The sequence below is a fragment of the Lolium perenne genome, chromosome 6, assembly GCF_019359855.2.
Source record: "Lolium perenne isolate Kyuss_39 chromosome 6, Kyuss_2.0, whole genome shotgun sequence".
NCBI lineage: Eukaryota > Viridiplantae > Streptophyta > Magnoliopsida > Poales > Poaceae > Lolium > Lolium perenne.
In genome coordinates, this window is record NC_067249.2 from 201,854,210 (window position 1) to 201,866,451 (window position 12,242).

The 12,242-nt window shown below is 42.8% G+C and overlaps 2 protein-coding genes across 2 annotated transcripts; one reads left to right on the forward strand and one right to left on the reverse strand.

The window, feature by feature from the left end:
• Window positions 1-9,212: 9,212 nt before the first annotated feature.
• LOC127306384 (uncharacterized) lies at window positions 9,213-10,268 on the forward strand. Its single transcript, XM_051337008.2, has 3 exons — window positions 9,213-9,338; window positions 9,504-9,685; window positions 9,785-10,268. The coding sequence occupies exons 1-3, from the start codon at window positions 9,290-9,292 to the stop codon at window positions 10,097-10,099; spliced, it is 546 nt and encodes a 181-aa protein (XP_051192968.1). The 5' UTR covers window positions 9,213-9,289; the 3' UTR covers window positions 10,100-10,268.
• Window positions 10,269-10,767: 499 nt separating this feature from the next.
• On the reverse strand, window positions 10,768-11,662 carry LOC127310106 (aspartyl protease family protein At5g10770-like). Its single transcript, XM_051340808.2, has 2 exons — window positions 11,429-11,662; window positions 10,768-11,363 (listed from the first exon to the last, which is right to left on the reverse strand). Exons 1-2 carry the CDS (start codon window positions 11,541-11,543, stop codon window positions 10,768-10,770), a joined length of 711 nt encoding a protein of 236 aa, XP_051196768.1. The 5' UTR covers window positions 11,544-11,662.
• Between the last annotated feature and the right edge of the window lie 580 nt (window positions 11,663-12,242).

Below are 12,242 nucleotides of genomic sequence, written 5' to 3' on the forward strand. Positions count from 1 at the left end.
CAGGGGTAGACTACTCACACATCACACCGGAGGCGACCATGGCGGCGTAGAGTCCTCCGGGAGATGATTCCCCTCTCCGGCAGGGTGCCGGAGGCGATCTCCTGGATCCCCCGAGATGGGATCGGCGTTGGCGGCGTCTCTGGAAGGTTTTCCGTATCGTGGCTCTCGGTACTGGGGGTTTCGTCACGGAGGCTTTAAGTAGGCGGAAGGGTAGGTCAAGAGGCGGCCCACGAGGTGCCCAGACCATAGGGCCGCGCGGCCAGGGCAGGGGCCGCGCCGCCCTATGCTCTGGCTGCCTCGTGGCCCCTCTTCGTTTCATCTTCGGACTTCTGGAAGCTTCGTGGAAAAATAGGCCCCTGGGCTTTGATTTCGTCCAATTCCGAGAATATTTCCTTACTAGGATTTCTGAAACCAAAAACAGCAGAAAACAAGAATCGGCACTTCGGCATCTTGTTAATAGGTTAGTTCCAGAAAATGCACGAATACGACATAAAGTGTGCATAAAACATGTAGATAACATCAATAATGTGGCATGGAACATAAGAAATTATCGATACGTTGGAGACGTATCAGCATCCCCAAGCTTAGTTCTGCTCGTCCCGAGCAGGTAAAACGATAACACAGATAATTTCTGGAGTGACATGCCATCATAATCTTGATCATACTATTTGTAAAGCATATGTAGTGAATGCAGCGATCAAAACAATGTATATGACATGAGTAAACAAGTGAATCATAAAGCAAAGACTTTTCATGAATAGCACTTCAAGACAAGCATCAATAAGTCTTGCATAAGAGTTAACTCATAAAGCAATAATTCAAAGTAAAGGCATTGAAGCAACACAAAAGAAGATTAAGTTTCAGCGGTTGCTTTCAACTTGTAACATGTATATCTCATGGATATTGTCAACATAGAGTAATATAATAAGTGCAATAAGCAAGTATGTAGGAATCAATGCATAGTTCACACAAGTGTTTGCTTCTTGAGATGGAGAGAAATAGGTGAACTGACTCAACATTGAAAGTAAAAGAATGGTCCTCCATAGAGGAAAAGCATCGATTGCTATATTTGTGCTAGAGCTTTGATTTTGAAAACATGAAACAATTTTGTCAACGGTAGTAATAAAGCATATGCATCATGTAAATTATATCTTATAAGTTGCAAGCCTCATGCATAGTGTACTAATAGTGCCCGCACCTTGTCCTAATTAGCTTGGACTACCGGATCATCACAATGCACATGTTTTTACCAAGTGTCACAAAGGTACCTCTATGCCGCTTTGTACAAAGGTCTAAGGAGAAAGCTCGCATTGGATTTCTCGCTATTGATTATTCTTCAACTTAGACATCCATACCGGGACAACATAGACAACAGATAGTGGACTCCTCTTTTATGCATAAGCATGTAACAACAATTAATAATTTTCTCATTTGAGATTTGAGGATATATGTCCAAAACTGAAACTTCCACCATGGATCATGGCTTTAGTTAGCGGCCCAATGTTCTTCTCTAACAATATGCATGCTTAATCATAAGGTGGTAGATCTCTCTTACTTCAGACAAGATGAACATGCATAGCAACTCACATGAAATTCAACAATGAATAGTTGATGGCGTCCCCAGTGAACATGGTTATCGCACAACAAGCAACTTAATAAGAGATAAAGTGCATAATTACATATTCAATACCACAATAGTTTTTAAGCTATTTGTCCCATGAGCTATATATTGCAAAGGTGAATGATGGAATTTTAAAGGTAGCACTCAAGCAATTTACTTTGGAATGGCGGAAAATACCATGTAGTAGGTAGGTATGGTGGACACAAATGGCATAGTGGTTGGCTCAAGTATTTTGGATGCATGAGAAGTATTCCCTCTCGATACAAGGTTTAGGCTAGCAAGGCTTATTTGAAACAAACACAAGGATGAACCGATGCAGCAAAACTCACATAAAAGACATATTGAAAACATTATAAGACTATACACCGTCTTCCTTGTTGTTCAAACTCAATACTAGAAATTATCTAGACCTTAGAGAAACCAAATATGCAAACCAAATTATAGCATGCTCTATGTATTTCTTCATTAATGGGTGCAAAGCATATGATGCAAGAGCTTAAACATGAGCACAACAATTGCCAAGTATCACATTACCCAAGACATTAATAGCAATTACTACATGTATCATTTTCCAATTCCAACCATATAACAATTTAACGAAGGAGAAACTTCGCCATGAATACTATGAGTAGAAACCAAGGACATACTTGTCCATATGCTACAGCGGAGCGTGTCTCTCTCCCATAAAGTGAATGCTAGGATCCATTTTATTCAAACAAAACAAAAACAAAAACAAACCGACGCTCCAAGCAAAGCACATAAGATGTGATGGAATAAAAATATAGTTTCAGGGGAGGAACCTGATAATGTTGTCGATGAAGAAGGGGATGCCTTGGGCATCCCCAAGCTTAGACGCTTGAGTCTTCTTAATATATGCAGGGGTGAACCACCGGGGCATCCCCAAGCTTAGAGCTTTCACTCTCCTTGATCATGTTGCATCATACTCCTCTCTTGATCCTTGAAAACTTCCTCCACACCAAACTCGAAACAACTCATTAGAGGGTTAGTGCACAATATAAATTGACATATTCAGAGGTGACACAATCATTCTTAACACTTCTGGACATTGCATAATGCTACTGGACATTAGTGGATCAAAGAAATTCATCCAACATAGCAAAAGAGGCAATGCGAAATAAAAGGCAGAATCTGTCAAAACAGAACAGTTCGTATTGACGAATTTTAAAATGGCACCAGACTTGCTCAAATGAAAATGCTCAAATTGAATGAAAGTTGCGTACATATCTGAGGATCATGCACGTAAATTGGCTTAATTTTCTGAGCTACCTACAGGGAGGTAGACCCAGATTCGTGACAGCAAAGAAATCTAGAACTGCGCAGTAATCCAAATCTAGTACTTACTTTACTATCAAAGACTTTACTTGGCACAACAAAACACTAAACTAAGATAAGGAGAGGTTGCTACAGTAGTAAAAAACTTCCAAGACACAAAATAAAAACAAAGTACTGTAGCAAAAATAACACATGGGTTATCTCCCAAGAAGTTCTTTCTTTATAGCCATTAAGATGGGCTCAGCAGTTTTGATGATGCACTCGCAAGAAATAGTATTTGAAGCAAAAGAGAGCTTCAAGAGGCAAATTCAAAACACACTTAAGTCTAACATGCTTCCTATGCATAGGAATCTTGTAAATAAACAAGTTCATGAGGAGCAAAGTAACAAGCATAGGAAGATAAAACAAGTGTAGCTTCAAAAATTTCAGCATATAGAGAGGTGTTTTAGTAACATGAAAATTTCCACAACCATATTTTCCTCTCTCATAATAACTTTCAGTAGTAACATGAGCAAACTCAACAATATAACTATCACATAAAGCATTCTTATCATGAGTCTCATGCATAAAATTATTACTCTCCACATAGGCATAATCAATTTTATTAGTTGTGGTGGGAGCAAATTCAACAAAGTAGCTATCATTATTATTCTCAACATCAAATATAGGAGGCATATTGTAATCATAATCAAATTTATCCTCCATAACAGGTGGTACTAAAAGACCAATATCATTATCATAAATAGGAGGCAAAGTATCATCAAAGTAAATTTTCTCCTCAATGCTTGGGGGAATAAAAAGATCATGAAAACCAGCTTCCCCAAGCTTAGAACTTTCTATATTATTATCAACAATGGTGTTCAAAGCGTTCATACTAATATTACTACCAGCATGCAAATAAGATTCCATAGGTTTTTTAATTTTCGCATCAAACAATCCATGTTTTAAATCAGGAAATAGAATAAGAAGATCATTCTTGTCCATTATGCCAAACTAGTGTAATAAAAACATGCATGATAATATAAAGTAAGACAAGTAACTAATTTTTTTTGTGTTTTTGATATAGCAAACAAGATAACAAATAAAGTAAAACTAGCAACTAATTTTTTTTGTATTTTGATTTAGTGCAGCAAACAAAGTAATAAATAAAACTAAGCAAGACAAAAACAAAGTAAAGAGATTGAGAAGTGGAGACTCCCCTTGCAGCGTGTCTTGATCTCCCCGGCAACGGCGCCAGAAAATATGCTTGATGGCGTGTAACTCACACGTTCGTTGGGAACCCCAAGAGGAAGGTATGATGCGCACAGCAGCAAGTTTTCCCTCAGAAAGAAACCAAGGTTTATCGAACCAGGAGGAGCCAAGAAGCACGTTGAAGGTTGATGGCGGCGGGATGTAGTGCGGCGCAACACCAGGGATTCCGGCGCCAACGTGGAACCTGCACAACACAACCAAAGTACTTTGCCCCAACGAAACAGTGAGGTTGTCAATCTCACCGGCTTGCTGTAACAAAGGATTAACCGTATTGTGTGGAAGATGATTGTTTGCAGAAAACAGTAGAACGATTGCAGTAGATTGTATTTCAAGATAGAGAATTGGACCGGGGTCCACAGTTCACTAGAGGTGTCTCTCCCATAAGACAAACAGCATGTTGGGTGAACAAATTACAGTTGGGCAATTGACAAATAAAGAGAGCATGACCATGCACATACATATCATGATGAGTATAGTGAGATTTAATTGGGCATTACGACAAAGTACATAGACCGCCATCCAACTGCATCTATGCCTAAAAAGTCCACCTTCAGGTTATCATCCGAACCCCCTCCAGTATTAAGTTGCAAAGCAACAGACAATTGCATTAAGTATGGTGCGTAATGTAATCAACAACTACATCCTTAGACATAGCATCAATGTTTTATCCCTAGTGGCAACAGCACAACACAACCTTAGAACTTTCTGTCACTGTCCCAGGTGTCAATGCAGGCATGAACCCACTATCGAGCATAAGTACTCCCTCTTGGAGTTACAAGCATCTACTTGGCCAGAGCATCTACTAGTAACAGAAAGCATGCAAGATCATAAACAACACGTAGATATAACTTTGATAATCAACATAACAAGTATTCTCTATTCATCGGATCCCAACAAACGCAACATATAGAATTACAGATAGATGATCTTGATCATGTTAGGCAGCTCACAAGATCCGACAATGATAGCACAATGGGGAGAAGACAACCATCTAGCTACTGCTATGGACCCATAGTCCAAGGGTAGACTACTCACACATCACACCGGAGGCGACCATGGCGGCGTAGAGTCCTCCGGGAGATGATTCCCCTCTCCGGCAGGGTGCCGGAGGCGATCTCCTGGATCCCCCGAGATGGGATTGGCGTTGGCGGCGTCTCTGGAAGGTTTTCCGTATCGTGGCTCTCGGTACTGGGGGTTTCGTCACGGAGGCTTTAAGTAGGCGGAAGGGTAGGTCAAGAGGCGGCCCACGAGGTGCCCAGACCATAGGGCCGCGGCCGGGGGCAGGGCCGCGCCGCCCTATGCTCGGCTGCCTCGTGGCCCCTCTTCGTTTCATCTTCGGACTTCTGGAAGCTTCGTGGAAAAATAGGCCCCTGGGCTTTGATTTCGTCCAATTCCGAGAATATTTCCTTACTAGGATTTCTGAAACCAAAAACAGCAGAAAACAGCAACTGGCACTTCGGCATCTTGTTAATAGGTTAGTTCCAGAAAATGCACGAATATGACATAAAGTGTGCATAAAACATGTAGATAACATCAATAATGTGGCATGGAACATAAGAAATTATCGATATGTTGGAGACGTATCAGTTATCTTGCAAACCTCTCCTTCCTTGAGTTTGAATGATTCAACAGTTTTTGTCCATCCAACACTGATCTTGGCCTTTCGATCACCATCATACCTCATCCTGCAGTACTTGCTTAGAGAGCTTGTACTACAGTTGACAACTACAGCGACATCATGAGCTCCACCAGAAATGCCATACTTAATGTGCTGTTGTGACATGAGAAATTTAACAAGGTACGCACTGGTGTACTCTTGTGAAAAATCCTGAAACAATGAATTTACAATGTTATGGAACCATGCATCATCCTCCAAACCAACCAAAGTCAATCAAGACAGAGACATAGGAACTAAAGCAAGATCATCCAGGAGCAATAAGGATAAGGGCAAGTAAATCAAGCCAGAGACATAGGAACTAAAGCAAGATCATCCAGGAGCAATAAGGATAAGGGCAAGTAAATGAAGCCAGAGACATAGGAACTAAAGCAAGATCATCCAGGAGCAATAAGGATAAGGGCAAGTAAATTAAAACAACAATCAAACATGACCATTTAGGTAACATCACTTGGTTTTGACCAAGAGTTGCTGGCAGAATGTGAGCAACTAGATACAGATACTATTTAGAAGCTATTCTTGTGCAAATATATAAAAATAGATGGAAAGCAACAACATTCAAAAGACAGTGACTTCATCAGTTGCTATTTAAAATAATGCAAAGAAAGCAGTATCACTTACCATTTTACCTTCTCCTGGTATTACATTGTTTTTCATCAATGTGCAGACATAATGCTTCATTTCTGGCATTGGCAGCTCCTCCACAATGGTACATAGCTGATTCCTTTGATTGCAAGTCAGCTGCACTTCATTTCCAAAAATGCAGCACTTGTCAAATGATTCATCACCACCGAAACCTGGCCCTATTTGACAAAATATTGTGGTGTTAAAATAATAGTAAGGTAATGCAGCACTTGTCATCTTTGAAACATAACTTTGATTAAGAAACAAACCTCGAAGAATGGTCCATGTGTTCCAATCATCCTCGTCAGCACTGTAGTAATCATCGTCTTCACTGTAATGATCGTCGTCTTCACTGTAATGATCGTCGTCTTCACTGTAGTAATCATTCTCTTCAGTCTCATAGTCTGGCTCCTTCTTGTTCTTCTCACTGTGATGGCAAACAGTATATTTGAATGTGGTGAGGAGAAACTGTTGCCAGGGTGCCCAAAATGGCAATCAAACACATGTGCTGTGGCTGAACAGAGATGAATTGTTGTATGCAGGCATCCAAAGAATGTGCAGTTATGTTCGGACAGGTGCATTGCAAGCTATCAAACGATGAATTAAACATAATGGCACACACTTGTGCTCTTCCTCTCATAAGGTGCATTACCTGCTGGCGAGGGTGCTGCTGCTAGCGAGGGTGCTGCTGCTGCTGGCGAGGGTGCTGCTGCTGCTGGCGAAGGAGTGTCCGGTGGTTGCAGATCGTAAAACGGAGATGTTGTGAATCTGTCCCGGTGGCAGGGACTCCAGAGAGGGAAATGTTGAGGAAGTTGGTGAGAGCGGAATGGTGATGGTCCTGAAGAGGGGAGCCTGTGGTGCCTGCGCCGGAGATGATGAAATGTACAGTCAGTACCTTGTTTCAAACATTCACCAACTAAGGAAGCAAGATGGTGAAGGAGATGTCAGTACCTGCGAACGAGATGGTGAAGGAGATGGGGCATGGAAGGGCCTGCGACGGGGACCTGCTCCGGTAGATCCTGCTCCGGTAGATCCTGCTCCGGTAGATCCTGCTCCGGGGTTCCTGCTCCGATGAGCTTGCGGTGGCTGCACAGGTGGCAGCGACGGAGACGGCGGCCCAAGATTGCTGATCTTGCGGCGTGATGCTGGTGGCTGCACCGGTGGCGATGGCTCTCCATACTTGCGACGGAGAGAAAGACCAGAGGAGAACGGCCATTGCGGATAAGAAGGATCCATGGCGGTCGGCGAGGGAGAACGGCGGTGGCGAAGGAGGAAGAACGGCGGCGGCAGGAAGTTGGTGAAAGCTAGGGTTTTTTTTCTGTCGAAAGGAGAGCACGAATGGAAGAGAGAGTTATTTAAGGCAACGCCGCGGTGGGAGGACGAAAGTGTTTAAGTGAGAAATAACGAATGGCTTTTTTGCAAAATAAACGTCGACGTGGGAGGACGAAAGTGTGTAAGTGAGAAAGAACGCAGGGACCACGCCGCAAAATAAGAAGTGGATATATTGTCTCTTCCTCTCCGCCCGGACAAGATCTAGATTTCATTTCCCCCACTCCGCTAGGGTTTTCTTGGACACTCCGAAGGAGGAGACGGAGCTGAGGAGCCGGAAGGAGGAGACCACGCCGGCGAACACGTCGGAGGCAACGCCGGCGAACACATCCAAGGCAACACCGGCGAGGAAAGGTACAACTCTCCATTCCAAATCTTGATCCTTGATCCCCATTCCAAGATCTTGATCCTGGATTGCATGTACTGGCTTATTGATGCTATCCTATACTTCTTGGCTTGATCCTACGCTTATATGGATGAATTGCTAGCTATTGTCTTCACTGATGCATGCTACTGATGCTACTTATGCATCTGAATATGTGTTCCTGTTGCTTTACAGTGATACCTTTGCATAATTCATGCATGGATTTGTTATGTAATCCATCCTGGATGAATGGATTACTGATGAACTGCATATGCAGTGATGCTTAAGTGTTTTGCTTTGCATGATTTGATGTTTCCATGGATACTTTGGAAATATATAAAGTCTGAATCCATTACTGGATAGTGAGGTTCAGATGATTGAGTTTTGATGCCTACTGATAGTGATGGTTATCTGTTGTTGGTAAATCCATTACCTTAGTAGCCTTGCTACTAACTGGTTGCTCACACACTTGGCTTAATCTTGTTGGCTGCCTATCTCTGCTTGCATAATAGGGAATCATAGTTCATATGAAAGCCATTATGCTTGCTTATGAAGAATTTCTAGGATTTCTGATGGTTTAATTATCTAGGGTTTCATTGGGTGGTCTTTGATTGCATGTAATGGCATGTGCATCACTATCAGAAACTGTCTCTGTTTACCAATTGTCTGGTGATAATGACTTGTTTAACATGGCATTTGCTTTTGTTGGATGAGTTACAAGGCAATAGAAACCGTCTCTATTTACCAATTGTCTGGTGATAATGTCTGGTGATAATTGTATTGAGATATGTAGATACATAAGCAGTAGCATAGGACAAATAAGTATAAAAACATATGCAACTGTTTGAAGTGGTTTAATTATGTCTGGATCAGTTCCTCCTATTATCTTGTTGGTTTAGCTCCTAGCCTTAGAAAATAGTACATGCAAATGAAGCCCAACCATCTAGTTGCTCTACTGTCTTCAGTTAATATGCATTACTGTCTATCTATCTTCATATTGTTTTGATATTAATTTGAGTTGTCTATTAATATTATAACTTCAACCTTCTAGATGGGATCCACAAAAGACAATCCAATTGAAATTGACAGTGATCCAAGCTTGTACTCCGGTTCTTCAAGCTCAGACGCTACCATGTGTGACAAGTCTGACTGTGACTGTCAATCCCTTGGGGTCTTCAGAGGTATGAAATTGCAATTGATTCCTTCTTCTTCCTGTTGGTTAACATCATCTCTAGTCTAATGTGGGTTAACATCAATGTTGGTTAACATCAATGTGGTTATTTATTTATTTTTACTAATGTAGGCTTCCATTACTTAACAATGACATATCTCTTTGTTACAACTAGGGCCACTGGTAAGTGGGAGCCATGACTTTGATGAGCACTGCATGTTTGGAAATGACATGTACTTGACAAAAGGTCAAGTCGATTTCCTTAATGAGCACTGCAACCACTTTCCAACAGAGGAATTTGAGTACTATATCTACAGGATGACCAAGTCAGCAGTGATAAAGAATAAATGCAAGCTGGTAAAAATACAAAACCTAACCTTCATTACTGTTGAGTACTATAAGAATGCTATTACTGTTGCTGATTGGAACTGATTGTATACATTGTATGGTTGACAGGATATTGGAAAGAAGTTCACTGCCAAGTACCTGAAAAGGTTCATTGACGATGCTCCTGGCAATGCTGTTACTCTTTCTCTAGAGTACACCGACAGCAATGCACGCTTTAAAGTGACCATGAAGATGGCAAAGGAGAAGGCCAAGAATGCAATCATAGCAACTGGTTGGTCAAAGGCTATGAATACTTATGAGATCAAAGAAGGAGCCATCTGCATCTTTGAATTCTACGTTGACATGAAAGGTAAGCTTGCTCTGATGATCCACAGTCTACCTGATGACTGTGATGACTCTGATTCATCTGAGTCATCAGAGTAAGTGCTCAACTTCCCTGAGTCATCCAGTTAGTTATGGAGTATTAGTTGTCTTAGTTGCTATGGACTGTTAGTTGTCTAAGTTGCTGAAGTAAGTGCTGAACTGCTGAACTACTTTTGATGCCTACCAGTGGGCATGCTACTTAAGATGCCTGTGATGCTTTTGTATGTAATGCCTGACATGCTTTTGTATGTAATGCCTGACATGCTATGCCTGTGATGCCTGTGATGCATCTTACTGCAATGCCTGTGATGCATCTTACTGCTATATCTGTGATGCCTGTGATGCATCTTTACTGCTATATCTGTGATGTCTGTGATGCTTTTGTATGTCTGTGATGCATTGCCGGCACTTTTGAAGATTTGCCAGCGAAAGAAATTGCTGGCAGTTACATGTATGCCTATAATGAGCATTGCCGGCACTTTTGAAGATTTGCCACGAAAACATCTGGAGGCATATCGATAAAGTGCCGGTAATACTGAGCATTGCCGGCACTTTTGAAGATTTGCCACGAAAACATCTGGAGGCATATCGATAAAGTGCCGGTAATACTGAGCATTGCCGGCACTTTTGAAAATTTGCCACGAAAACGACTGGAGGCACTCGATAAAGTGCCGGTAATACTGAGCATTGCCGGCACTTTTGAAAATTTGCCGAGAAATCGATGAGAATTATTGGCACAGACCCAAAAAATGCCGGCAAAGATTACAAATGCAGGCACATTTGAGAAGTGCCGGCAAGAAAGTGTCGGCAATTCTAGCACCTGACGTAGTGTCGGAGCCGTACGTTCCGGTGCTGTTGGCGACCGCAGCGTAGTCGACATTGTACTGGCACTCGGAGTTTGCGCAGCCGTTGCCTCGGGTGCCGAGCTGCGTGCACTCCGGGGCGGTGCAGGAGAACGGGGCGTAGGTGGTGTACTTGCTGGGATCGAAGAGCGTCGACCCGTTGGAGGAGCGACAGTACACCCACGACACGTCGTTGGCGGTGTCGACCATCATGGTCTGGATCACCACCGGGGAGCCGATGCCGACGGTGATCACGTACTGCAGCGTGCCGAGGGCGGATCCCAAAGTGGTCGGCACCGTGAGGACCGATGGCTCGGTGCCGTTCTTCCCAGCAGAGAACTTCCGCTGGACGTAATTGGCTCGGAGTTGGTCGCTGTGGAGCAGCTCCGTGATGGTTGGCTCGTCAGTGGACGGTGCCGGCGAGCACGGGCCATACCGGTGGCTTAACCGCACCGTGGCGCCACTGGACGACGATGGACTCACTGCAAACAACGACGATTACAACTTGAATATCAGAAATCGCATGTGGATAATGCTGTGTACGCACCTTGTGGCTGGGCACAGACGGCTTCAGCCTTCAGCGCATCATCCAGCCTTGCTCGAGCAATGGCAGAATGGCAGATGCACAGCATGAGAAGCAGTAGTTGAGTAACAGACGACATGGCTGCTTGATCCTCGCTTCAGCTCTTCTCTCTTAGAGCCAAGGTTGGTTGGATTTAGCTGGTTGGTTGCAGTTGCAGATCTAAAATCCTGACTTATATAGATAGATTGGAGCCGCGGAACAAAGAATGGCACTATTGGCAACTTGGAACGGCCTCTCCACATACATATGGCAACTTGGCAAGTGTACGAACTGGCACTACAATGCTTCTGTAATCTGTACGTACGTCTAGGAGTACGTCCAATTCTTAGGAATTAGGATACACTATCCAGTTCTTTGTGCTGCATCGTCTACGTATGTAATGCTGCTAATTACACGCAGGTGTTGCTTAATGATCGTATTTTCTTCTACGCTGGTACTATACATGAAGGATTGGTTAACATGAGATCTTTATATTTTTAGCGGATTAGCGGACTAGGTCTGATGCCGCACTTGAATTAGCCAGCCCCTTAGAGAGATTATTCACGAATCTTGTCCTCAATATATCATTTCCAGAGGCAAAAGTATAATATACAGCTTCAGAAGGGATCACTGTCTTGCCAATTGGGCAAGGACAGAAGAGTAGAACGTGGATATGGTTTGGTTCAGGACCTGAGGTCGTCCTTCAGGAGCTGTTGTCTGAACCTGATGTAATCCCTGCTGCCTAATAAAGATCTAGTTTTACCCGCAAAAAAAAGGGATCACTGTCTTCATAATACAT

What these genes read in the sequence shown, in the direction of transcription:
- LOC127306384 (XM_051337008.2), top strand. Translation starts at nt 9,290, where the DNA reads ATGTGTGACAAGTCTGACTGTGACTGTCAATCCCTTGGGGTCTTCAGA. An exon ending in ATCCCTTGGGGTCTTCAGAG is followed by an intron (nt 9,339 to 9,503) that starts GTATGAAATTGC and finishes TGTTACAACTAG; the next exon opens with GGCCACTGGTAAGTGGGAGC. An exon ending in TAAAGAATAAATGCAAGCTG is followed by an intron (nt 9,686 to 9,784) that starts GTAAAAATACAA and finishes TATGGTTGACAG; the next exon opens with GATATTGGAAAGAAGTTCAC.
- LOC127310106 (XM_051340808.2), bottom strand. Translation starts at nt 11,543, where the DNA reads ATGTCGTCTGTTACTCAACTACTGCTTCTCATGCTGTGCATCTGCCAT. An exon ending in CGTCTGTGCCCAGCCACAAG is followed by an intron (nt 11,364 to 11,428) that starts GTGCGTACACAG and finishes CGTTGTTTGCAG; the next exon opens with TGAGTCCATCGTCGTCCAGT.